The sequence below is a fragment of the Gorilla gorilla genome, chromosome 2 (genome assembly GCF_029281585.2).
Source record: "Gorilla gorilla gorilla isolate KB3781 chromosome 2, NHGRI_mGorGor1-v2.1_pri, whole genome shotgun sequence".
Taxonomy (NCBI): Eukaryota; Metazoa; Chordata; class Mammalia; order Primates; family Hominidae; genus Gorilla; species Gorilla gorilla.
Genome location: NC_086017.1, coordinates 122569030 through 122596784, shown reverse-complemented (window position 1 = coordinate 122596784; position 27755 = coordinate 122569030). Strand labels below are relative to the sequence as shown.

Genomic DNA, 27755 nt, shown 5'->3' with positions numbered 1-27755 from the left:
CCTGTTCTACTCTTTGCCCCTTACAACCATCCCCCTCTCACCTACACACACACAAACACACACACACCCAGAGAGACAGAGAGAGAGAAAGAGAGACAGAGATGAATGACCAAGTCTAATCACTCAGCACCATCCAGCTGCCTTGACCTTCCACTGCAGAGCCTCAAGAATTTGCCACACAAAGGGATTTCACATTTTCTTTCACTGTCAAATTTATATTGACTTACCTCTCATTAATTAGTTCCTGCTAAATCATCTACCAATTAACACAAAGGTTAGCAATCATGGTGAAGTGATCGTTGGGTGCCATTTGAAGGAGGAGGGTGCAAACTCCCTTATTACTAAGACTAAGAGCTACTATGGAGTATTTACTACGTGCCATGCTCTGTGCTAAAATGCTTCCTATGCATTTGCTTATTTTGTCTTCTCAATTACCCTTCATGGTTGGTATTTTTAGCCCTATCTTCTATGTAGGTAGAGACGTTAATTTGCCTAAGGTTACTCCGCCAGGGTATGGAGTTGAGATAGAAACCCAGGTCTGTGCACTTCTGAAATGCCTATACTTAACTTCTGTGCTAAACAGAATGTTCATAACCTTGTTGTAATATAAATTAATCTGTGAATAGATATAAAATAATTCACACATAATGTGAGAGCTCCATTGTTATAGAGGCAATGTTTAAACCCAAGTATATGTTCAGAAATTGAGGCAGGCCAGTGGTATCTTTGCAATTGCACCATGCAGGTTATACATGCTTTGCTTATGTTTGGACCCAGCCCTATCTATATCATGCAATTTATTATTAAAAACTGCACAGGAATGACTGTAAGTGGTAAAGCCAACCAGAGGGCAGTATGGTAGATTTACTAAACAATAACTATAAATATAAGTTAAACATTCTGAATATGACTATGTTGTTAAATTGCTATGGTAACTTAAACACTTATAATTATTCTTAATTACCTGTTTAAACCTTTGACTGTATGAAATTAATGGTTACTTAGAATTAATTTGATCTCTGCTAAATTCATACAAAAAAGTCTCAACTGATTATTTTTTGTAGAGGATAAGGGAAACACAGAATTCACTTAAATTAAGTGGTCTTGGATATTCTATTAAAAATAATTAGAAATGAGGAAGATACTGGAATCTTCATTGCAGCAGAAACTGCAGGTCCACCCTTATTTAATCTTTGTATACACAAATATATTATCTCTGCATTGTTTTATTTCTGGGCATTTTAGCAATCACTCAAACTAATGTGGGTAGAGGTGGTGGTCAAGTGAGTGTGGATGTCAATAAGAGCTGCTCTAAGCTTAGTGGAAATAACTGAAGCGCTAAGGATGAAGCTTGGAAAAGCATGGGGTCAAGGTTGTGTACACATTTCACGCACTGTTCAATCTTGGGGACTGCAAGCACATTTACTTAATCCAAATATGTGTCAGACATGCTCGAGAGGGTTTTTGTCCAATATTATATAACAAGATATTTTATTGACACTGAGTTTATAACTCTTTAAGACAAAATTAGAAGTGGACCAATAACAAAATGTTCATCCAAACAAAGGAAAAATGCCTGCCAAAATTGTATATTTATTACTATGGTTAAGCCTATTTAGGTAGTTCAAATCAAATACAAGAGAACACATCAGGTCATCATATTTTTTTTTCACTGTTAAAATGAGGTATTCTGGCTTTACAATGTTGTAAGTTGAAGTAAGCAGTTTAATCAAAGTTACAAGAAAGAAGATGAGATATATACTTGGACAATTATTTCCTAGGGGTAAAAAGCCAAGTGAAATGTGTATGAATAAGATAATTAAGCCACAGAATACATTTCAGAATATCAAGAAGCATATGTGCAAAATTTCAATTCTAACCTTAAAATTGGTATACTTTATTATTATTATCATTTTACTTAGCAAACAACATGCACCATACTGTAAAACAAGCAATACAGGACAAAATAGCATATCTATTAGAGCATTTATCAGGTTCACGTATCATCTGAATTGACCAAGACTTATTTTCACTATGACAATTTGTGTATTTTTCTAATTGCTCATCAGTGAGGTTAAGTAGTACAGTTGGCATATACACACAAAGAATGCATACACAATCTGTATTTAATACTTATTATCATATTGGGGTATAAGTTACTAAGTATAATAGCAGCAAGGTACCACTATTTCTAGAACATGTTCTAAGACTTATCATATTGAGACTGTAGATTCACGACTGAAGTGTTATTAGTGCTATAAACTAATAACAAATGTAAAATTGCAAATGTACAGAGCTACCAAAGGCCTATTTGACTTTTCAAAGTGCTGTGCTTCTTGTTGGGCTTAATGTTTGTGAGCAAGCCCCTGCTATTTGAATTAAGTATTGGTCCCAAGTTCTGGGCTCCAATCAGGTATAGTTCTAATGATTGGATGTAGGTTGAGGGGTAGAATAATGCATTTGAAAAGAGTAAGAAGCAATAACCACTGTGATAAGAGTGTATTGGACATCACTGAACACATGTGCCTAACACTGTAAGCTTTGCCAGCATCCTGTGGTTAGCAATAATCAGCAGATGATGGAGAATGGCCAGGAGACAAAAGGAAAAAGTAGTATTCTATGAAGGAGACGGGAAGGAATGACACAGAATATGCCTCTAGACTGTTGATGGGCTTGCCTTGGCAAATGGTGAGCCTGAATTCCCCCCAAATATAAGGGTAAATATTTATCTAAACTATTTGGCTTAGAAATGAGTTTGAAAAGTCCTAAAAAGTTTTGTTGGAGAATATAATAGAATACTATATCCACTGCAGGGTAGAAAGAATTTTCTTGAATTATTTGTATAGTGTCTAAGACTGTGATATTTTGAGAAAATCAATCGCATTTTGGGTTGTATTCTTCTGGGTTAGGGCCTGTTTAGGGTTATAGTGCTATTGGAGTCCTTGTTTCTAGAAGGAAACTGGGGAATCCAGAAGCTACGGAGAGTGTCCCTTGGGGCAGTAATGAGCTGTTTGGTATCATTTGAAATTAAGGGTAAAGTTTCTAGCTAAATTACTTATCACTCAAACAGTTCACTCTGTGTGTCCCAAGGCAATGGTTGTAAGTGACAACGCTATGGTGCCAAACACCAGGGAGCAGCCAGAGGCAGAGGGCCAAGATATCCTGGAACATTAGTGGAACTCAGAAGACAACCATGTTCTATGCTATGCAAAAGAAACTTCCTGTCAGTTTGGATATTTGATGCTATCATTTCTATTCACTTCCTCTTGGCATAACAAGTCTACTTAGCATGTATTGGGAAAGCCCACCTCTCGAGTCCACATACATGTTGGCAGATTTCTTTGAGCTCTACACATTTCATTATATGGATCATCAAAGGTGCCATTCCTAGATAAGTTCTGCCATCCTACATCACACTGTTGGGAAATAAGCCCAAGCAGCTTTTCCACCCAAGCCACGGAAGGAAGAATAGCATATCTGCGCACCCCCTGAGTATAAGGCATTTAATCTAATCATTAGGGACCTTATGATTTGGGGAGCTAATCAACCAGGATTTGCAAATCAGTCAGCACTAAAGTAGCAGACAGCATCTTCAAAGATGAAGGAACCAAGAAAGATTTAGCACAGGATCACATGCTCAGCTAACGGAGCGGAGTCTCATGGCTGTGCTCCAATCATTAGCCCACTCTGTTTCTTAGAATCTAACAGTAAAAATCTGAAATTAGCTACTAAGAAACATCACACAAACTTCAACTGTGGCATGAACTAAATCTGCAGGATGGACTGGTTTCATGTAGCTCTTTTACTTCCCAGGAAGAAGTAGTTTCATTTCCATCTGAATTTCTTCTGTTGCTCCACCTTTAGCATTGTGCTAAGCCTCCTAGCTGGGAGGTAGTAATGTCTCACTGGGAAGCACTTTCTTATGGCAAGATTCTCAAAACAAGAGATGGAAAGTCCCACCACGCCATAAAACTGCATTTAATTCCAGAATACTCTACTACATTGTCTTATTGAGAAGAAACAATTTTTTTTGGATGAATATGAGATCATGTAAAAAGAACTAGGATTCCTAAGATGGATCATTACCTGGGCTCAGATTTTGTGCTTTTCTTTGAGTTTATAATAAAATCCTGGGACTGTGGCTTAACTGCTCTCAGTAATTCAGGATTTAGATTCAGTGCTAAGGAAAATGACTAAAAGTAATTACTATTGAGTTTAATACAGCAAATATAAAAACTGTTTTTGGCATGACCCTCTTGGAGGTCTGCCACTAATTTAAAATTTAATCTTCAATAACTTATTCCCTTCCATTAAGTCCATCTCGACCTCTCTCTCCAATCCTTCTGTATCCATGAAATCATGGTGGTATCTCTAAAAGGCTCAAAGTTCAAGCCTGTAAACACTACTCTAACCGAACTAAAACCTTTGATGGTCCCCTTTGCCACAAAGCCATGGAAATGTGGCTGTGTGGGAAATGGTCCAGGGAGCTCATGAATAGCTCAGTTATATTTCAGAATAAATATGACCTAAAATTCTGTGAAACTAAAGTCCTCTTTGGCTCAATCAAGTAGCTTCTTAGCTGATCTTGAAGTTAGTTCTGAGCAAGTATGAGAGCCTTGTTTTGATCTGAAAGGTCTCCAGAACTTGTGAGAATAAGTGATGTGGTTGGGTCACTATTTTATTGTTGGCAGTTGCAGAATGAGTCATGAACCTAAAATCTGTTTTCCCTCTGTCCCACATGCCTGAGTTCTCCTGTCTGGTCTCATGGTCAAGGAGCAGAAGGCACACATCCTTTACAATATGTTAAGCAACTTTTTCTTGAGGCAGAGATTCTGCTGATGCAAGGGTGTTTATCAAGGGAAAATTGTAAATAATCCTCCTATCTCCCAGAACTCTTGTGCAGACTTTCAAATTGCAAGCAAGGCTGGCAGCTCCAAGCAGCATGGAGGAGTGAGCACCCACATGCACCACGCAGAGCAGGACTCCGTGCATGCAACCTTGGTACAGTTTTCTGGGCTTTTGTGTCATGCTTGATGACATTTATCATGCAAACACTGAGGTGCACTTAAATGTTACAACCCAAGTGAAGTGCAACCATATATTTAAGAACTAAAGGACAAAATCATGTAAACATTTCATGGAACAGTCAGCAGCCCTTGGGTGTTACTGGCATCCTGTGTAGATACTTGTCAACACACCTGGCCTCATAGCACCAAACACCTGGACAAAGCCGAGGCTCAAATAAAACAGAGAACAGTAATTCTCCTTTTGCCTCCTTATCTCTTTGCCAAGTAACAAAGGGTAAAAAGTGGGGAAATGATCTAGCCCCTAGCAATTGACCAAAAATTAAAAACAAAAGCAAAATGAAATGACAACAACAAAAATAAAACCCTGAGGGTAGACCAGGGATTTCAGAGCTTGTCATTAACATTTAGCATCAGAATTGAAGGAAAGTTTAGAAAGCGAGGGAACACACTTACTTACTCTTATCCAGAGAAGGCCCTACAGAATTTGACATTATCCCAGAAAACCCTTTGGGGAGGGGTTCAAATGCAAAAAAAGGAAAGTTCAACCAGATTTTCCCAGAGGCATTTCTATTATGACCTCCTCAAGGGTGCAAGCTAAAAGCCAGGGCTTAAATTGTTTTACAGAATGTATAAGGTGGAAGACCAAGAGTTGGGGGTGTGCATGTGCTTTTAGTACCTCACCTAGGACACCCCTCTCTGCAAGCAACATGCAAAATCCATCTATGGGCATCAAAAGACAGAAACAGGAAACTGCTGGAAGAAGAGTCTGACAGTCTTTATAAATGCATACATCCATTCGGGACTCCATGTTTATATTTCCTTCTTAAGAATCCAGAAGCTGCCACTTCCTTAGGGATTCTCAGGTGGTGCTGAGGAGCAACCAAGTGCACACATTTCCATGCCTAGTTTTCTTTCTAGGGCCTTTCTTTTCAACACTCTTCCGGAAGGTCTACTTATGAACTAATAGTTCTTCACGACCCATTTTATCTTCGTTCATGGGCATGGCTTGGTAGTGACTTCTCAGATCTAGACCACATCCACACATGTATACTGTCCCCAGGATGACTGGGGGAGCCAGGACATGAACAGCAGAGTCAGGAATCACTCACAGCCCTGAGATGCGTGGTCCTGTTCAGGAGAGAAAGACCATAGCAGCATCTATCCTGGGTAAGAAAAGTTCACTAAGCTCCTGTGTGAGTGCTCTTGATGTAAGAAGCATGGCAGATATTTAATCTATAAATAAATAAATAAATAAATAAATAAATAAATAAGTCAATCAAAACACAAGAGAGCTCTTTATAGATAAGCACCTCTTATCAATAAAAAAAAAAATCCCCTCTTGAGTTTCAAAGCCCTCATGCAGTAGTGATTGGTAGGCTCAAAACAACCTGCAGAAAGTAGAACCATCAAGAGAAGGACTGGAAATGTTCCAACACTAGGTATTTCTCACTTGGTGACACACGAGTCATCCTAAATATCCCCGAGGTAGTCTTGTTTTCAAGGAGTTATAGAATGGCTCCAAATCCACTTGGAGCTTCCTCCTTTAATGCCATTGCACTTTCCCATGCATCCTGTGCCTGCTTCCATGGTGCCATGGATAAGGGGCCTTCCACTTAGCGTTGTGTCCCACAGCGCAGACCTGAGTCCTAGGCAGACAATAATAAAATGCAATTCCAAGATCAGGCTTGAAGACCCCACTCCAAAGAGGACTTTGCCAAAATGATGCAGGTGCTCTACCTGGCAGCCATTCTGGAAAAAGCTGTAGAATTAAATAAAAGATATCTGGCATACAGCAAACATGCATATCTATCTCTTGTTGGGCCCCACGCTAAAAAGATCTCCCATCATTGTTCTTTTCACTTTTAAGAAGGGGCCAAAAGAAACAGAAAGGAATCCAAGTTTTAAAACTGGGAAGCATATTTCTGATACTAAGGGTAGTATGCACTGTTTATCTGAAGAATGAGGTGACCAGTTACCAGTATACGCTATGAAAGAACAGCTTGTGTTTGAAACATCTTAGTGATACATGAGTCCTACTCTCTCAGAAAAGTGGTGACATCCAACAATCCTAGAGAGACCTGGTGCTTGGCTCTTTTCCCCCTCAGAGCCCCTGGTTGATGTTAGATCCACCCCAGATGGTGGTCCACAGCTGCGATGAGCCAGTCTTTTTCACCAGGAATGTGTTTCTGGTTCAACTTTCTCACCGGCTCAAACATAACAACCCGGACGACAATAGGGAGCTGGGCCAATTAGGGGGACACTCAATACCCCAATGGGTCCTAGAGATCCTATTTCCAAATTCCATTCACCACCATAAGCCACTGGGGAGGTCCTGACCTTGGTCACATGAAGCATGCTTTCTTCCCTTGGACTTAAGTTTTAAAAAAAGTCTCATTTGGGAAAAATGCAATTAACAGCCCTGTAATTTTATCTAAATGGCCCTGTGAGGAAGGGAGAAAAAAAAGTCATCTTCCTCTTACTTCATCATCACTGCCCCAGGGGCCATCCTAACAGGACATCCTTTAGAACTCTACCCTGGATCAACAAATTCAACATTAAGGTTAAATTAAAAATTAAATCAGCATTTAGCCAGAGCTGTGTCCTCCTGTAGGAGGTCATTCAACTTGATGACAGTCGCAGCAAAGTCCACCAGGTCCACGAAGTCAGACGTGATGATGTTGACACCCATGGCTCCAGGCTTCTGAGTTTTCACCCAGTCCAGGATGGCAGGAAGATTCCTATACAGAGGAAAGTGTTGGAGGAAGAGAGTGGATACAGTACAGCTTAGAGGGACTTCTCCAGACATGGACATAAAACATTTCCCTTAATATTACAAAAGTATGTTAATAAGAGCACAAGCTTTCAGAGGTATTTCCATTTAAGCTTTATATCTCCTTCAGGGATGAAGTAGTCTCTATTCCATTAGAAAATTACACTTTCCAGGGTTTCTCTGCTGGAAGAGGAGATTATTTGCTTCAAGCATCAAAGAGATACCATGTCAACAGGAACTTGAAAAACTAAGATCAGGCCCAGTGGGGTGGCTCACGCCTGTAATCCCGGCACTTTGGGAGGCTGAGGTGGGTGGATCGCTTGAATCCAGGAGTTTGAGATCAGCCTGGGAAACATGGTGAAACCCTGTCTGTGAGGAGGGGTAATCACCTGAGCCTGGGAGGTTGAGGCTGCGGTGAGCCAAGAGCTGCACTCCAGTTTGGGTGACAGAGTGAGACTCTGTTTAAAAAAAAATAAAAAAGAAAAAGAAAAACTAAGACCAAGAGCCTCAGCTTTAATGGGTTCTTTAATTTTTTTAAATCATGAAAATATTCAAACATATGGCAACAGTGAAAGAATTTTGCAGCAAATGTATCCACCACCTAGATCCCACCATTAACTATACTTGCTTACCACATATCTATCCATCAATCTGTCACTATCCTTCCATCAATCCATCTTGTATTTTTGACATATTCCAACTGCAAGCATCTATAATCATTCCCTAAGTACTTCAGCATGCATATGATTCAATATCTGTTTTTAATTTGTTCTTCTTTTAACATAAAGTTTACACTCAATAAAATTCACAAATCTTAATGGTACACTTGCCGAGTTTTGACAAATACGTACACATAATTCAAACTCATATCAAGGTCTAGAACATAACTGGTACTCCAGAAAGTTCCTGCAAGCCCCTTCCTCATCAACACCTGCCCCATCCTCCCAGAGGCAACAGCTATACTGATTTTTTTTCCACTGTAGATTAGATTTGCCTGTTTTAAAACTTCATATAAGCCATGAAAAATGTATTATTTCACGTGAGTTTTCTTTCACTTGGCATAATTGTTCTGAAATTCATCCACGTTGCTGCATGTATCAGTGGTTTGTTGCCTTTTAAAATCAATGCAGAGAATTCCATTGTATGTATATACCGCAGTTTGTTTATCCATTTTCCTACACTGGCAGGATGGACACTTGGGCTATTGCCAGTTTTTTGGATATTATGAGTAAAACTGTTATCTGTTCAATTCTTTTACTCATTTTTTCATTTTCTTTTAAAAAATTGTTGAGTTGTAGAAGTTATTTATATAGCCTAGATACTGGTCTTCTGTCAGACATATTTTGTGAATATTTTCTCCTAGCCTATAGCTTGTCAGTTTTCTCAGTGACATATTTTGATGAGCCGAATTCCTTAATTTTTATGGATTCTAATTTGTCCATTTTTTTTTCTTTTATGGCTTCTGTGATCTAAGAACCACTTCAGTCCACTCCAAATTTACAAACATATCCTATGTTTTATTCTAAAAGCTTTATGGTTTTTAGCTTTTAGGTTTAGCTCTAAGAACCATCTCAAATTGATTTTTGTATATGGTATAAAGTAGGAGGTCAAGGCTTACTTTTTTCATATGGATATACAGTTATTCGATCACTAAGTATGGCTTCTTAATAGACCAATACTTAATCAGTTGTCTCACTAACGGTCTTTCAGTCTCATTTTATTAATCAAAGGCTTCCTAGGTGACAGCCAGTTAGGAATAATGAAAATTCAATGTGATAATTTCTGCATTAATAGTAAGTGTAAACTACCACAGGCAGCATAGAGAAGAAAGCAATAAAGTGTACTTACAGTTTACATCATAGTAAAAACAGCTCAATACATACTCAGTAGGCTGAGAATGCTTTAAAGAAGACAGAAGAAACTCTCGCTTGATGCTGCCTGTCCTTCTTTCAGCACATATCTTGACTTCTCAGTTTTCCAGACAACCCTGTTCAGGCCTTGGTAGCATTTTGTCCTTCTCCTCTTTCTTTTTCTCTTACCATAACAACTATAATCAGTCCTGGGTCTCCTCCCTCTCTCAGTGGACTCTACAATCAGCCACGGGCTAAAACACATATCATAAATCTATCTATCTATCTATCTATCTATCTATCTATCTATCTATCTATCGTCTTATTTTTTTTGAGACGGAGTCTTCCTCTGTCCCCCAGGCTGGAGTGCAGAGGCGCGATCTTGGCTCACTGCAAGCTCCGTCTCCCGGGTTCACGCCATTCTCCTGCCTCAGCCTCCCGAGTAGCTGGGACTACAGGCGCCCGCCATCACGCCCAGCTAATTTCTTTGTATTTTCAGTAGAGACGGGGTTTCACCGTGTTAGCCAGGATGGTCTCGATCTCCTGACCTGGTGATCCGCCCCCCTCGGCCTCCCAAAGTGCTGGGATTACAGGCGTGAGCCACTGCGCCTGGCCTATATTTTTATATTAATAGCTGATTATGACTTAATAGATCACCCTCCCCGGGGTACTTCCATTTTGAACGGGGACTCCTGAAGAGTGATAATAATAATGCTTCATACAGATTTTTGGGGAATTAAACAAAATAATACATGTAAAGTGTTTAGAAGAGTTTCTGTGATACGGTAAGTCTGGTAAAAAAAAAAGGGAAGGAATCATAACTGGAAGAGTATGAGGTAGAAATATTTGGTGGCTGGGAGTAAGAAACTACACCTTAAAGAGGTCACATCCTCCTGCTTACGTGACAACATGTTGTGGTTTGGAAGTGAGAAGCTGCAAATACAGACTTCCTTAAAGATAGACCAAGGATACACAAGGGACCCACACCAAGGACACAGCAGTACTGAACCTGATAGATTCAAGACTTCATTTTAAAAGCCTGAGTCAGTGTTGAAGTATGAGGTGCAGGCGCCCTCTGCTGGTCATTACAGGGAAATGAGCCTTAAAGGCTTGCAACTCCAGTCACTGCAGCCAGAACCTCCTCACCTTGGAGGATCCCCGGAGCCTGAGCAGAGAAATGCAGTGAAAGGTATGTACCTGTGGTTTCCAGTGACAAAGAGTTCTGTGTCAGCTTCGGGTAGCATGTGTCAACCTTCTCCAAGGCAAGGATCAAATAATTAGGATTAAGTACGAAGAAGGGGAAATGCAGAACCCACAGTGAAGAGGAGCTACTTTATTTTCTCAGCTCTTGGTATTTACCAGGACAAGGGATCTGTGCAAAAGGCTGAACCTGACAGTGCTGACAGGCCCGTGAGGCAACAGTTCCTATGGATGGCAGAGCAGGAGGTTAAAAACTTCCCTTTGACCTTGGGGCCCAGCTGGGAACAAGGGTGGTCCATAGTGTTTCTGGGTGTCTTTACAAATAGGGATGGCATGTCTATTTTCTGCCAGCCACTGTGGCTGGCATTTTCATGTTAAGGCTACAATCTGATGAGGTATTATTAATCCTGTTTAACTGGTGAGAAAACCACAGCTCAGAGACCTCAGAAAACTTGTCCACGGCCACCCTGTTGCTCAGGGACTGCATTGGTTTGCTAGGGCTACCATAGCAAAACACCACATACTGGTTGGCTTAAATGACAGAAATGTATTTTCTCTTGTTTTAGAAGTTGGACATCCAAGATCAAAGTGTCATCAGATTTCGTGTCTCCTGAGGCCTCTGTCCTTGACTTGCAGACAGCCGCCTTCTTATTGCATTCTCACATGGCCTTTCCTCTGTGAACACATATCTGTGGTGTCTCTTTGTGTGTCTAAATTTCCTTTTCTTTTAAGGATACCAGCTAGACTGGATTAGGGCCCACCCTAATATCCTCGTTTTGACTTAATTACCTCTTTAAAGGCCATATCTGCAAATGTACCCACATTCTGAGGTAACTGAGAGTTGGGACTTCAATATGTGAACTTGGGGATGGCGGGGATGGGAGGGGGCACAACACAATGCACCCTGGAACAGGGAACATGTCAGGCTGCACTCTCGGGCCTTCTGATTTCAGTCCATGTTCCCTTATAGAGTTCATGGATGCTCTGTCCTTAAGCTTAGGCAAAGCATTCTCATTTGATTTCAGTGGGAGTGCCATGAACCTGAATTTCAGGTTTCTATAAGTCTGGGAGAAACCACCATGGAAATTAAGTCAAATGGCTATATTTCTTGTGGCTTCCTTCTATGGTGTTGAACCAAAATGAACAAGATCTTAGCTCCAAAGTTTATCGAAGAGTTAGGGGGTTAAATCCCTGCCGAGAAACCACCTCTACATTTGTAAGAAAATATACCCTGTCTTTTTTTTCTTGGTTTGAGCTGACCACCAGTGCCAGCGACCAGTTGTTAGGACAGACCCTCTAGGTGTTGGCACACAGGGGAAGGCCCTATGTTTGTTCAGCAGCCCAGAGGAAATGACAGCCACACTCTGCACTGGCCTTTTGGAACAAACTCAACCAGAGCTATATTTTCCTCCTTCAGTTGATGTGCAGGGCTAGGAACGCATGCATACTTGTAATATTCTTATGGCCGGCAGGGGGCGAGATGCCAAAGAAAGTATCTTTCCAAGCTTGGGGACATCGGCTTGCTGCTACCAGTAGTGCAAGGGCTCTGGCACAGTAGGATCCCTTGGCTTTGGGCGCATGCCAACATCATTATCTCTCATCATAAAGGAAAGAGCCAATGTTTCACTTGCAGCCAGATTAAAGTTTTAGGAATGTACAGATATGAAAAGCTTTGTGACATTGTGGGTTACCAGTTATAACCTGTAAGATATTACCAGATTCAGGTACTAATAAGACAACTGCAGCCCTGTGGAACAGAAAAGAATAAGCATAAAAATATGCAGTATCCAAGTCAGTGTCCAACGCTGAAAAGGGCAGTGGTCTAACGATCAGAAGGCCAGAGTCTGAGAGGTATTCTTGACTTTTACTAGCTGTATGGATCGGGGTCACTTAAGCTCCCTGAATCCCATCTAAAGAGGGGATGATAATATGCTATAGACAATGTGCCATCCTAGAGGCTGACTTGATTTAAGAATCAAATGAAATCATCTGCAAAAAGCCATTTGATATTCAGAATATGGTATACACATATAACTTATCCTTAGTTTTTTAAATACTCCCTCTCCCTTATTAGTATGGCTGTCTGCACAGACTTCTTCACAGTGGTATTTCACATTGCTTTATAGAAATTTTCATGCCAGTTTCTGCTGCTAGACTGTGAGTTCCTTGACAGCAGACAGTATAATATTCACCTTGAATCTTTGTACCTAGCTCTCCCCAGGTACTCAATGTTTGTTGAATGAATATATAAATAATGTTGATCTACAAATATACCAGAGGCATGAGGAAAACAGTGTGGATATACAAACATATATTATTAAAACAATAAAGCTTCTAATTCGGGATCTTTCAAAGAGATATAGTGCTGGTTTATAAAATTCACTTTTCCAAGTTCAGCATAATGAATTCAGTCAAGACTTAGTAGAGCCACACAGAAAAGACTTTCTGGTTTTGTCCATGGTTGACATAATCAGGAGCTCTCACCAAGAAAGAAAAATCTAGTCCTGCTATCTAAACTCCTGCTAGGTGAACTCCTGTTATCTGAACTCATGTTACCTAAACTCAGGACCAAATAAATAGAAACATGTTTTTGGATGAATCTTTCATTATCTGAACTCTGCTCGTCAACCTGAAACTCAGGGACCAAACTGATTCTTGTAAATATCTTTTGCTACCCAAACGTATTAGCTTCCTTAGCTTGGATTGCAAGGGATTCCCTGTTATCCAAATGTATTTATAACATTCCTTTTATACATATACATATACACATACACATGTACAGGTACATAGACACATACATACACACACTCACATATATGTGCATGCACACACACAAACACACATACAAATAGACCATCCTTTTTCTTGAGAACATCTATCATTCATTGGTGTCCAGGATAAGGAACACCATCTGATACAAAATTACTGAAGCTTCTGCTATCTAATTGTACAGCCAGGCTCAATTCTGCCCTGAGGAAGTATTTGAAGCTACAGCATGGGCATGGTGGGTGGCATCCTAAGCTGCTTCTTCAGTGACTCGTGGTCACCATGGAAAGGAGAACAAATTCTTGAAGGGCCAGCTCTGAATCCTTAGCACCTAGGACAGCAGCCTATATTGCATGCTTCTTAAATGAGCGCCTGGGTCAGCTGCGAGGCACAGGCAGGACCCCATGTGGCCAGGTGCCAGGAGTGAACAGACATGGTGTTGGCTCAATGTGCTTTGCCTTATAGCAAAATTTAGAGAGTACAGTATTTATGGTATGATGTGTACTTACGAACAAAGTGTTTAGAGAGCCTTTGTTAATACAATCCACCTCAACTGCATGGTTTTCTCGAATACAAAGTTTTTTGCTTGTTTTGTTGTTTTTCTAAATCCTCAGACTACATGGCTTCACTGCGATTTACTCAGAATAGAATCAAGATAAATATTTTTTAAAAAGCTTTCCTTGTGGGGTGGAAGCAAATTCTTACCTATGAACCAGCGTGTTCTTGAGGCCCCCAACCAAGCCCCGGGCAATGGTCTTCACTCTGGGGGTGAGGATCGCTTGGGAGACGTGGAAGGAGCCCCGTGGGGCCCGCTCACTCAGAGTGGTCTCCAAGAAGAGGATTAGTTTGCACACACTTGTGGTGTTTGCCCAGGGTGCTGGAATCTTCTTTCCTGGCCACAGGAAGGGGTACTGCTTGTAGAAGGGACAGTGGTAGAAAATAAGAACCTGAAATATTCAAAACACAAAAAGGAGAGCAATCCATAAAAATGCTAAATGTTAACTCCTCCGTTTTATACGGACTGCTAGGAAAAAGGCAAGAAAATATAATCATATGTGGAAAGTCAAGAACTGTTTATATTAATATATATTTTTAGGAAATCAGCAAAGATTTACAGAGCACTTGCCATATGTCTGACTCAAAAATTCTTAATTTTGTTGGCATAAATACCTTTGGAAGTATATTAAAATCATGGACCCCCTTCTCAGAATTACATTTTAAATAAATGCATACAATATACAGGATTACAAAGAAAATCTATGATATGGAAATATAGCAATCAATATATTAAATAAGTTTGTAATAAATTAATGTATGTGCTGCATGATAAATGCATTCAATAAAAATATTTTGTTGTAAGTCTAATAAGTTCCATAACTGTGAGTTAGGGATAAGCATAAGTGGTATCTCAGATATCTGCAATAACCAAAATGTGAGATGGACGCTTCTAGGGAGATAAAAATCAGGCAGGGCTAAGATTGTTGTGGGTCACCGCCTGCCCTCATAATCTATGGGTATACTAATTTTCAGTTCAATTTTAGTAAAAATGAATATGTAATTTTTTTCCCATCGAAATTTAAAGACTTCTTAAATTCTACCCCCATATCCCCTCTGGGGAAGCTTTGGACCTCAGGCTGAGAACTCTTAGGGTAAGCAGCAAGCGCTATCTAGAAGTTATATCTCCTGTAATTACAAAACTGACAGCTTTTGGAGTTGAAATAAAAACACTGAACTAATTTGTGGGTAAATAGACTTTCAATCGTGTGTGCTGGCTCTGCCTGGAACTGCCCTTCCCAGGAGAGTGGGGAGTGTGCCACTTGAGTCAGGGGAGATTTTGCAGAGGCAACTGGCCTCCACAGGGACCGCTCAGGATGGTGGTGATGTTGAAAATAATTAGCAAGCTACATCCACAGCATTAATTAGTTCCTGGGAGGCAGCTGTGGGATAGGAAACTGCTATTTTGATCGTCCCAATTCAGAGCTCTGCTGTGAAGGTTTCTAAAGGAATATATTTTTCCCTGTCCCAGGCACTAGTAATCTTTTCCTGGAGGAATGCCCTGCACATGCTCACGAGGCCTGGAATGCCATCCCCAGATAGTTGGCCACAGAGGGTAATCCTCCCGGCACCCAAGAACAAGAGCTCTGGATGTCAGCCTCATTTCCGGTGTGCATTTAGCTCATGACTAAAGTGCCTGACTAACTGCTCCCCAAGGCCCAGAGCTGGGGAGTACCAGGCTGGTTGCACTGAACCGGGTAACGGCTGTTCTTGTTGTTTCTAATGGTTTTGAGTAATGTCTGACTGACTGCTAATGACGTCTGTGGTAAACGGGTGTGTTAATGAGGTTAATCACAGGCTCATGATAAGCAGATTGCCTGGGGGAAGGGGAGGATTTCCTTGTAGAGGTGTAATTGGCCAGGTGGTAAGGCTGGGGGCTGTGAGGAAAGCCGTCCTGTGCAGTGGACCGTGGGAGAGGTGGGAGGCGGTGCAGCCCTGTGACAGGACCTGCCAGACACATCTTGGGCCTGCCCCTGGGCCACATTTCAGGGAACGAGAGGACTGTGCCATTCTTTACTCTGCCTTGGAAAAAGTGCATTAAGTACAAATTATCCAAAAGGGTCTTTATGCCTTTCTTCAAGAGCCTTCTTCAGCAATCTGACCCTAAAGGTTACAGGGAGAATTTCTGTTTACAGGGGGAGGCTGGCCTTGCAAACCAGCTCCCACTGTACAGGGATCTAGGTGCAGCAACTCTCACTCAGGGCCTGTGTTTTGCATCTGCCTCCCCCTCCCTCCGACCTCTGTCTGCTGTGTTTTTCTCTGAAATACTGTCCTCTCTATCTCAGTGGTTCATGTTCAGTTTTTCTCTTGAGACTCAGATTAAAAGTCTCTTTTCCTTCAAGAATGATTCCTTGACGGACCTCCTCTTATTCTGGTCATTCTTTTACTTGGAGCCTCTGGGATACAGACTTAATGCTACGTTCTACTTTTCAACTGATTTATTACAAAACCCCCTTCTTCATATAGTACAGAACATTTGAGGCACTTTTATCATGCAATTGTCTATCAGTTGTTTCATATTCCATAGTTTTACATACTCTTACCATTTTATTAAGATCCTAAATACCTCCAAGATGTAGATTAAATCTCTAACTCATTGTACCCTCAAAACCCATAGCCACTAATGTACAAATAAATATATACCTATGGCTATGATGTAATTGCATGTTAAGTAAATGAAATTTGACTGAATGGTAGCATACTTCTTTCAACTAAATTGTAGTAATAAAATACGCAGGGGCTTACATGTGAGGCAGCTCATTACATGAAAAATATTTAAAGTTTAACTCTGCCCTGGCAGTAGCAGGGATGACTGGTGCCTCTGTTTGAAATCTCTTTGTTTAGCTTTATTTTATTTTATTTATTTATTTTTTTGAGACGGAGTTTCACTCTGGTCAGCCAGGCTGGAGGGCAATGGCACGATCTCAGCTCCCTGAAACCTCTGCCTCCTGGGTTCAAATGATTCTCTTGTCTCTGCCTGCCGAGTAGCTGGGATTACAGGCGTGTGCCACCATGCCCAGCTAATTTTTGTATTTTTAGTAGAGATGGGGTTTCACCATGTTGGCCAGGCTGCTTTTGAACTCCTGATCTCAGATGATCAGCCTCGGCCTCCCAAAGTGCTGGGATTACAGGCATGAACCACCGCGCCCAGCCTGTTTAGCTTTCAAGAAGAAATGTGGCAGGAAAAACATGGGAAAGAAGGGAGCACAGGGGGATCTTAGGATTTAAACTGATGATGCTCTCCCTTTTTCTGAGATATCATCACAGTCTCTTTCCTTCATAACTTTAGAAGTATTTGTAGTTGGATAATACAGTTAAATTAGCCCATGCTTAAAAAACTATGATAGATCATCACTCTACTGTTAGAAATTAACTGCCTACACTATTCTTTATTCCTGAAGATACCCCTTACTCCTGCAGATTTGTAAGCAGTTTAGTATGCAATATGTCAACCCATCTCAATCCTGGCTGTGTATAAAATTATATCTGTACTCAAATTTAACCGAATCCCCAAATTCCAAAGCTCTCCATCACTTTCTCCCATTCTGCTAATTCTCTGAGATCTTCTGATAATAGGGGCTCATTAATAAAAGCAAAGTATTTCATTAGCCTAATATACAACACCAGTTGTAAAAAACACCAATGTGCCTAAATACCCCTCAGAGAGCATGAGAAGCTGTAGGAACTCTGGAAAGCCAGAAAGCCTGCGACTGAATCCTGGTTCTCACTAACTAGGATTTTAAAATTTGCCCAGGTTTCTCTTGGGTGAGTTGCTTAGTGTCTCCATACCTCAGTTTCCTCATCTGTAAAATGATGACAATAACAAAGTACCCATCTCATGGTGTCACTGAGAGGATCAAATGAGTTAATCCATGTACCTAGCTGATTGTAAAGGTTCAATAAACATTAGTTGTTGTTACTATTATCTCATATTGTAAAAGAGAAATGCCACTGGGAAAAAGTCTCTCCAAGTTAGACATGAACAGATATAAACTTACTTTTATGGTATAGAGGTGTGATAAATATTTAGCAAAATATCACTTACAAAAATCTTAGTGAAGAAACTTGTTTAGATAGACTTTAGCAGATACTAAGAGTTAACTCATGAAACCTCTGTGGTGTCGAAGACATTTAGAACTTCTCAGGGTGCGCAAAAACAACTTGGTATTTCCGGTTATTCAGGCCAAGCCTGGGAATCATCCTTGAATCCTCATGTTCTTTCATACCCCAAATTGTATCCATTAGGAAACCCTGTCGGCTCTACCTTCTGACAGATGCAAAATCTGACCACTTGCCACTAACAGTCTCACTGGGTTCCTTACTTCTGCCCGATCCCCCTGCCCTGGTCTCTTCCTAGTACTGCAACCGGAGAGATCTTATTAAGACCTAAGTCAGGCCACAACATCCTGTGCCAGAACTCTCCTCGCTTAGAGTGAGTGAAGGCTAGCGTCTTTACAGGGCCTTCTAGGCTCACATGATCACCAGTCACCTCTCTGACCTCCTCTCACTACTCTGTTGTCACCTGCTCTACAGCCACACCACATGCTCCTTTTCCTCAAAGATGGCAGGGACACTCCTGCTTTTGGGTCTCTGCACTGGCTGCTTCTTCTGCCCCCAAATAAGCATGTGATTAACCCCTTCAAATGTCATCTTTTCAATGAAGGCTCTGCTGATCAACTTTTAAACATTTCAACCAATCCTCCAACCCACAGAATCCTGGTTCCCTCTTACCATGCTTGACCTTTTCGTTTTCCATAGCTCTTATCACTTTCTAACACTTTATGTGTGTGTGTGTGTGTGTGTGTATACATACACATATATGGAGAGAGAATATACATATATGTATATATGTGACACACAGACACATACACACACATATATGTATGTTTATTATCTCTATTATCTATGATCTATCTCCCTCCACCAGAATGACAGCTCCATTAGGGCAAGGTATCTTTGTCTATTTTATTTACTAATTTATCCCTAGTCCTTAGAGGTTACTTGGCATGTACCTGGTGTTTAATAAATATTTTCAAGTGAATAACCTTTAAACTATTTTTAATCAAAAGCTCCTCCTTGAGTTAAAAAATATCTGCCTCATAAAGTTGTTTTGGTTAATGCATCTGCTGAGCAAGTGAGTAACTTCGAATGAAAGGTACGTCTTTTTTTTTTTTTTTTCAGAGAGTGTAAATTAAACACTTTCCTGAAGCTCTTTTCTCCTACTGTCATCCTTTAGGATCAGAGTGGAATATATCTGAGGCCCACATTCCTCTTCCTGAGCGTATCCCTCATGGTCCTAGGCTGGCAGGCTCTTCTCAACTTAAGCAGACTATGGAATGCTCTTCCAGGCTGCAGCCCCTTCAACAGGCTCTTCCTTCCTTAACTGTCTCTCCCTCTAAGACCCAAATACTTTTATAATATTAACACTCCTGAGATGAATCACTATGTTTCAGTCAGCTAATACTTTTCCTAATCAGTCGATACCTTGGCCAGGATTATCTGACATTGAGTTGAAGGCAAGATGGAACAGACTATCCCTGAGGGGAACCAGAAGGGTAAAAATGGACCTCGGGAAACAGAGAATAGTAATGACCTACTGGCCCAATTTTACAACTTTGCCTTGGTTGTTTCTGGCCAGGCCACTAAAAGTCAATTAGATGTCAAACAGTTTGCTGGACAAGCTTTAAGTATTCGGCAGGTGTTAGCCCTAGCCCTTGAACCTATTCTAGAGACCAGGAACTAGTTTGCATATGTTTAATATTCCAAACAATCCACTCTTTAGCCTAAGAGCCCTGGTTTGAGTGATTTTACAGACGGCAATACAGGAAAAGCAGGAAGAGTTAAATTCTTGCTCTTGGAAGCTTATCTCTCCTTCCCTCCTACCTGGCAGTTCTTTTCCCACAGAGTTCGCAGCGTCAAACTTTCCACACTGCAGGCTGGGCACAGCTTGTTTCCAAAGGCCTCCTGGATCCGCAGAACCAGGCATTTGTGATGGGTCTCATCCATGGCATAGAAGTGGTTGAAATCCAGGAAGATAATCTCCTGGGGGTGCTGTGTAAGAAACGAGTCAATTTCCATCAGCCCATCCCAGACCTTGATGCCAAAAAGCCCATGGATGAAGTAGATCTCCTGGTCGGCATCCCCTGGTTTGGAAGACACACGCAGGTCAAAGTAGCGGATCCCAGCTTCCAGCTGTTCTCGAAATGTCAGGTTCTGAGTCACAGACCACTTCTTCATTAGCTTCTTCACCAAGGAGATCCTGGCGAGGCGTTTGATAGCTTGGGTTTGGTCAGGCCCCACTGGGGACTTTTCATCCACCCAGTAGCTGAATGAATCATGTGAGCCTGTACAAAGGAATAAAGGTGAGGAAAGCAGATGAGACGGGAGCTGGGAAAAATAAGCCAATTGATGAGAAAACAAAACAAAACAAAAATTAAGAACCAAATAACACACTAAAACTGCAAATGAATAGTAGCAAAATTTGCCAAGCTTGCTAGGAATAAAATAAACACAAAGAAAAGTAATGTAGCAGCTTGTTAACCCTGGGGTAATACTATAGTTTTCATATATTTTGCTGGCATAAGGCAAATTAATAAATATCCTTTTGCAAAGCTATTTAGAAATATGCTGAAAATAGGGGCTTTAAAATATTCATACAATTTGCTCCAGTAATTTCATTTCAGGAAAGCTATTCTGAGGAAATAAACTCTAACATTCAGGAAAACAAAGATGTCTGCCAAAGAATATTCATAATAGAGACAAACTGGAGATAATGCTTAAGTGTCTCTTATAGAAGAATGCTTTGTTGTGGTATATCCACTTTATTCATGCCATCATTGAAACAGAGGGTATGAAAACACTGTGTCTATCTCAACAATGCTGAGAAAGGGATTTAAATTCTAGGAAAGGCAGGATTTCAAGAAACCGAACTTGCTTTCTATGTTTTTAAAATATATAAAAAATTGTATATATTATTTTACTATTGTAAAAGTCTGAGTCAGTAGGAATGATTTATTGACAGATCAGCTAACCATTTCGATGGGCTCAACACAGTTTAGCTAATATGTCCCTCTTTTTGAATTCGTACCTCAATGAGCCAAAACTGCTATTAAATGGTCCAAACGCACATTCTGTTCCTCTGTCTTAACAAAGGGATAGTATGAAATGTTTTGTAAATGTCTGTTATGCCTGTTTGGTCTATAGTGCAGATTAAGTCTGATGTTTCTTTGTTGATTTTCTTTCTAGATAATCCATCTGTCCAATGCTGAAGAAGTCTGCAACTATTATTCTATTGGAGTCTACCTATTTAGCTCTAATAATATTTGCCTCATAAATCTAGGTGCTCTGGTGTTAGGTGTATAAATATATTTACAATTGTTATATCCTATTGCTGAACTGATCACTTTATATAATGACCTTCTTTGTCTCTTTTTGTTTTTTTTTTGCCTTAAAGTCTATTTTGTCTGATATAAGTATAGCTAATTTGCACACTTTTGGTTTCCATTTGTGTGGAATATTTTTTTCCATCCCTCACTTTCAGTCTACGTGTGCCTTTACAGGTGAAGTGAGTTTTCTGTGGGCAGTATATAGTTGTGTCTTTTTTTTTTTAATCCATTCTGCCAGTCCATATCTTTTAATTGGGGAATTTAACATTTACATTTAAGGCTATTATTGATAGATGAGGACTTACTCCTTGTCATTTTGTTAATTATTTTCTAATTACTTTGTATATTCTTTGTACCTTTCTTCTTCTTTTATTGTTTAACTTTACTATAAGCAAACATAGAAGAAATGCTTCAAGACATTGGTCTAGGCAAAGGTTTCACAGCTAAGACTTCAAACACATAGGCAACAAAAACTAAAATAGACAAATGGGACTATATTAAACTGAAGTCTCCACCCTAGCAAAGGAAACAATCAAGACCGAAAAGACAACCTGTAGAATGGGAGAAAATATTTACAAACTATTCATCTTACAAAGGACTAATATCCAGAATATACAAGGAATTCAAACAACTCAACAGCAAAAAAACTAAATAATCAAATTAAAAAGAGGACAAAAGAATTAAATAGACATTTCTCAAAAAGAAGACACACAGATGGGCATGGTAGCTCATGAGTGTGATCCCAATACTTCAGGAGGCTGAGACCGGTGGATCGCTTGAGTCCAGAAGTTTGAGACCAGCCTAGGCAACATGTGTGAAACCCTATCTCTACAAAAAATACAAAAAAAGTAGCCAGGAGTGGTGGTGCACACCTGCAGTCCCAGCTACTCAGGAGGCTGAGGTGGGAGGATTGCTTGAGACCAGGAGGTTGAGGCTGAAGTGAATGACAAACATCATACCATGGCACTCCAGCCTGGGTCAGAGTAAGACCCTGTCTTAAAAAACAAACAAACGAACAAAAACAAAACCATATAAATAGTAAACAAACATAGGAAGCAATGCTCCATGTCGCTAATCATCAAGGAAATGCAAATCAAAACCACAATGAGGTATCATCCCTGCCCAGTTACAACAGCAATTATAAAAAAAAAAAAGACAAAAAATAACAAATGCTAGTGAAGCTGTGGAGATGTATGTAACTGTTGTTGGAAATGTCAAGTAGTACAGTCATTATGGAAGACAGTATGGGGGGTGCTGAAAAAACTAAATGTAGAACTACTACACAATCCAGCAACCCCATTAATAGGTGTTTAACCAAAGAAAAGAAAATCTATATATCAAAAGGATACCTGCACCCCCATGTTTACTGCAGCACTATTCACAATAGTGAAGATATGAAATCAACCTAAATATTCATCAACCAATGAATGGATAAAAAATATGGTATAAACACACACTGGAATGCTATTCATCCATAAAAAAGAATGATATCCTGCCATTCACAGCAACACGAATAAGCCTGGGGACGTTATGTTCAGCAAAATAAGTCAGGCACAGAAAGATAAATATTACATATTGTCACTCATATGTGGGAACTCAAAAAACTCTTGGAGTTCACAGAAATAGAGAGTAGAACTGGGGGTATTAGAGACTGGAAGGGTGGCAGAGCAGGTAGGATAGAGAGGCTGGTTAGCAGATACAAAATTATGCTAGGACCAGGCGTGGTGGCTCATGCCTGTAATCCCATTACTTTGGGAGGCCGAGGCGGGCAGATCACTTCAGGTCAGGAGTTCAAGACCAGCCTGGCCAATATGATGAAACCCTGTCTCTACCTTAAAAAAATACAAAAATTAGCCAGGTGTGGTGGTGCATGCCTGTGGTCCCAGCTACTTGGGAGGCTGAGGCGTGAGCATTACTTGAACCCAGGAGGCAGAGGTTGCAGTGAGCTGAGATGGTGCCACTGCACTCCAGCCTGGGTGATGGCTAGACTCTGTCTCAAAAAAAAAAAAAAATTATGCTAGATAGGAGGAATGAAGTCTGGTGTTTTGCAGCACTGTAGGATGAATATGATTGACTATAATTTATTGTATACTTTCAAAGAGCTAGAAGAGAGGATTTTGACTGTTCACAACACAAGGAAATGATAAATGTTTGAGGTGATGGTTATACCAATTACACTGATTTGATCATTATACATTGTATACACGTATTGAAATATCACTCTGTATCCCATAAATATGTGCAATTATTACTGTCGACTAAAAATAAAAGGGCAGGGGGTGTGAGGAAGAAAGCATGAATCCCCCTAGACAGAGATTATCTTTTTATGAAGTATGAGTGACCACCATAGGCATATTCCTAATTACAGTGAGAAAATATTTCAATAGTAGCTGTTTCTAGATGAAAATCATCTTTAGCAAATATCTTTCATTTTGGTTATTGGTTCTATCCAGGGTCAACCATTCTTATGTCTATTATCCACTAACTCATGCGGAAGCTAATTTGGTTACTGCTGTGACTGGCTCTGAGGTGAGGGACTCCACACAAGTGGCTTCACTTTGCAAGTAAAATCTAGAAGGAAAATGCCTTTGCTTTGGCACTACTAACCTTGTTCTTAACCACTACCCCCCCCCCCAATATTACCATCAGAATTCCTGTATTCATACTAGTTCACTGTCATCCATTTTCCATTTTTATAAATTTTAGTGTAGGTATTTCACATATAATACAAAATTTTACCACACTACCATTTTATATTATTTCAATTTTCTTGAAAACAAATCATTCTGTGGTGACTCAGTGTTTTGTTTCCTAAGAAATAAAGTGAAAAAGGAAAAAAAAACCATCAAATATGTAGCATCTGGAACATAGAGGCTATCCAGTAAGTATTAAGAAAAGACCTATTTATTCATCCTTAGGCAAATTGAATTTTGCAAGTGAGAAAATTACCAGCATATTTCAGGTAAGAAAAATTGCCATTACTAATAGAAATGTGGAACAAGTCCCCCTGGATTTTCCACATTGGTTATCTCTGTTAACGAGGCTCCCTGGATACCTGCCTACTGCTCTGCTTCCTTTGGCTGTATAGCAACAGGAAATTTTTATACCTCCTCATTGAGAGATTTATTATGAATACATTAGATATAGATGGTGAATAGTGAGTTCTCTCTTCTTTTTAAATTGCATTAACAGCCCAGCTGTTCAGGATTGAGTGTGTAATATAGTGCAAGGCACATACTGAACTTAATTCTTCCCTGGGCATTAGGGAATAGCCATTATCCAAGCGTGGAGGAGAGACGAATCCCCTCTGGTGTTCTCTTGTTGGTGTTGAGCCCAGTTTCATCTCCAGAGGGAGATGTGCTAACAACCTCCAACACTTTTCTCTGTGTCTGAGGACTGTGCAGAAATGTGACAGCAATGGGACCCCAGGGATCATTTTGAATATAGAGGGACATACATGGTACCCAGCCCATCCCACAGAAGAGGGAGAGCGTGTATATTTCCTAGGAACAGAGTCTCTTTTTACCTCTTTGTTCTCTTTTCATTTCCCCAGCCCCACCTTAGGCTTTCTGACATCCTGTGCCCAGCACCATCCCTGCATCCCTCCAACCCCCTTTACAGGACAGGACAGGACAGAACAATGAAGCAGATTGCTGAATGTTTTATAGCACTTGCCCTATATAGGCCTATAGCAGTCAAAGCCAACTCTTACTTATTAACCACTATCAATATTTTTCCTGTTCTACTTATTTCTTTTCCAGAAAGCTTTTGTGTCATATGGGGTGGGTGAAATAACATTTAACTGCCTAAATGCATTAAATTATTTCTTTTTGGAAAAACAGGCTAACAATGTCCCCCCTTTCCTGCACATACAATATTTATAAACCATGTAATCTGCAAATAGTACTTACAAATAGAAAATCCTAATATTTTATAATTCAAATTCACTATCAAAGTTTGTTCCCTTATTACTCCCCTACAACTCATGGAAATTATTTTATTCTTTAAAGACAGTGATTCTTCCCTTCTGTCCTGGAATGTATGAATAAAATTCGAGCATTTCTTCAGAAGAGGAGGAAAATACCCTGCACCACTGATCTTTGCCTTATTCTCTAAGAGAATTGCTGCTTGGGAACTGGTAGGGATAGCAGTTCGATGCATTCTAGTTTGTTTTATGATAAGGTCAGCAAACAGCTTAGGACCTCATCCCACTGTAATTTCTGCTGCTAAAATCATCTTTGCTGCTACTACCTGGTATTACCTACGCATCTTCACTCACCTCTCTCTATGGCTTCTTTATCTCTGTCTAAAATATATTTAAGTGGTACCCCTTTGTCTTAAAACAAAACAAAGTACTTTTCCTTACATGCCTTACTCCACACACGATTGTCTTCTCTTTCCTCCTTGCTGTCAAATTCTTGAAAGTGTGGGCCAGTCCTGCTGCCTTTGTCTGCTATGACATACTCACTTCTTTCCGTCTGAGTCCACTTTCTCTCCTTCTGTTGCTACTCTAATTCAAATGGCCATATTCTTCTTGGTTTCTACGTGGGTTTGCCAAGTCAGTTTGTTTGTGGAACCTTCCATTCCCTTGTGCTCAGTGTATATTTCTGCACATTTCTGGGTGTTCCCATCCTTCCTTTACCTTCTGTCTGCTTTTTTGACTCGTCTTTATTGTCCCTAAATTTAAATGTTTTCCAAGGATCTGTTCTGTATTCACTTCCTCTGTCCACCTTCAAAGACTTCAGTCCCACTCCCCAGTTTACCACAGTATCATTATGCAGATGACACCAAAAGCTTCCTTTCTAGCTCAGACTCTTGTAAGTTGCAAACTTACATTCCCACCTTCCTGCTATGGCCTGCCTCCAATGGCCTGCTCACACAACAAAGTGCGTATTTTCAAAGTCTAGCTTCTCCTGCTGGCCCTCTCATCCCCACAAAGTGCCTCTCTTGAATTTCTGCCAGTAGTCACCCAGTCACTCAGACTTGAAATCTTGGATTCTATTTAAACTCTTCCCTCTCTCTCACCGTCTTCATTTAACCAGTTACCAAAACTTTACATTTGACCTTTGTAACATACATCAAACCTGTCTCTTTCATTAACCTTCAACTGCCACTGTTCTCATTGATACACTCATTGCCTGTCAAATAGTACCAAAAACCACCCAAACAAACAGAAACCCTAATTTGGGTCCTTTCACTCTAATTTGTTCATATTTAAAAGGTAGTTTTCTTAAGATACAGCTTTGATTATGACACATTCCTCCCACTTCCCGCCTTCCAAATAAAGCTCAAACTCAACACTGGGATTTAGAATTGTCTTCAATATGGTACCAATGCATTATTTCAGACTCATCTCTTACCAGGCCCCTACTTATAGCCTGGAAACTGTTGGTATGCAACATACACAGATAGGCAGGCCCCTTTCTGGACTCTGTTCACTTTTGCTGATACTCTATAAAATATTTTCTCACCCCAAATATGTCTATATTTTCTCCCCAGCATTTGTAACCCATATTGAGTAAGTTGCTTTTTCCATGTCTCAGTTTCCTCATCTGTCAAATGGGCCAATAGCACCTATTGTCACAAAATTATTGTGAATATTGAAATGTAAGCAAAGTGCTTTGAACAATACTGACACTTAGTAAGTGCTGAACTGTAATTATTGCTATTATTAGCCATTCTTAATTAGTCAGAAATCAGAGTGTGAAGGGCTGATTAACTGAAGCTTCTTGCCTTAAATACTGATGGTCTAGAAGATTTTATTTTCTGTACCTGATTCATTGTTCCTCTCTATCTTATTAGTTGACATGGAGATGAAAACTTAGCCTCCACTCTGTTGACTATAGCCACCACCACTGTTTTGGTCACAGTCTAAGTTTGTCATCACCCACATTGAAAATCTTAAAATTTAATTTCTGACTTTTTGATCACAAGTTCCTTTACTTCTGCCACGCTGCAACCTGACTTTTATATTCTGCCCCTGACCCCCCGTCCCACCCTACACAGTCTGAGAGCCCACAGCATTGGCTTTACTTCATCCTTCGGTTACATCCAAGATCATCCACTTGCCAGTTTTCACCTGCAGAATTATTAATTATAACTATCTGAAAGCTGTTAGGAGCCTGCTGAGGTATATTGTCTGTCTATACAGTCCTGAAATACACATACAAATATTAATATGACATTTTCTAACACACCTTTT

General features: G+C 40.1%; 1 protein-coding gene across 2 annotated transcripts in view; it reads right to left on the bottom strand.

The window, feature by feature from the left end:
- Window positions 1-1573: 1573 nt before the first annotated feature.
- Window positions 1574-27755, bottom strand: part of PLCXD2 (phosphatidylinositol specific phospholipase C X domain containing 2) — a 52225-nt gene continuing 26043 nt past the window's right edge. The window contains exons 2-4 of one of the 2 annotated variants that reach the window (XM_055381589.2): window positions 20052-20512; window positions 14319-14560; window positions 1574-7765 (exon numbers count right to left, since the gene is read on the bottom strand). In XM_055381589.2, coding sequence (XP_055237564.1) covers window positions 7606-7765; window positions 14319-14560; window positions 20052-20512 — 863 coding nt within the window. In that variant the 3' untranslated portion in view covers window positions 1574-7605. Of the gene's footprint in view, window positions 7766-8550; window positions 12595-14318; window positions 14561-20051; window positions 20513-27755 lie in introns of those variants that run through there. The other variant, XM_055381590.2, reaches the window with a different exon arrangement.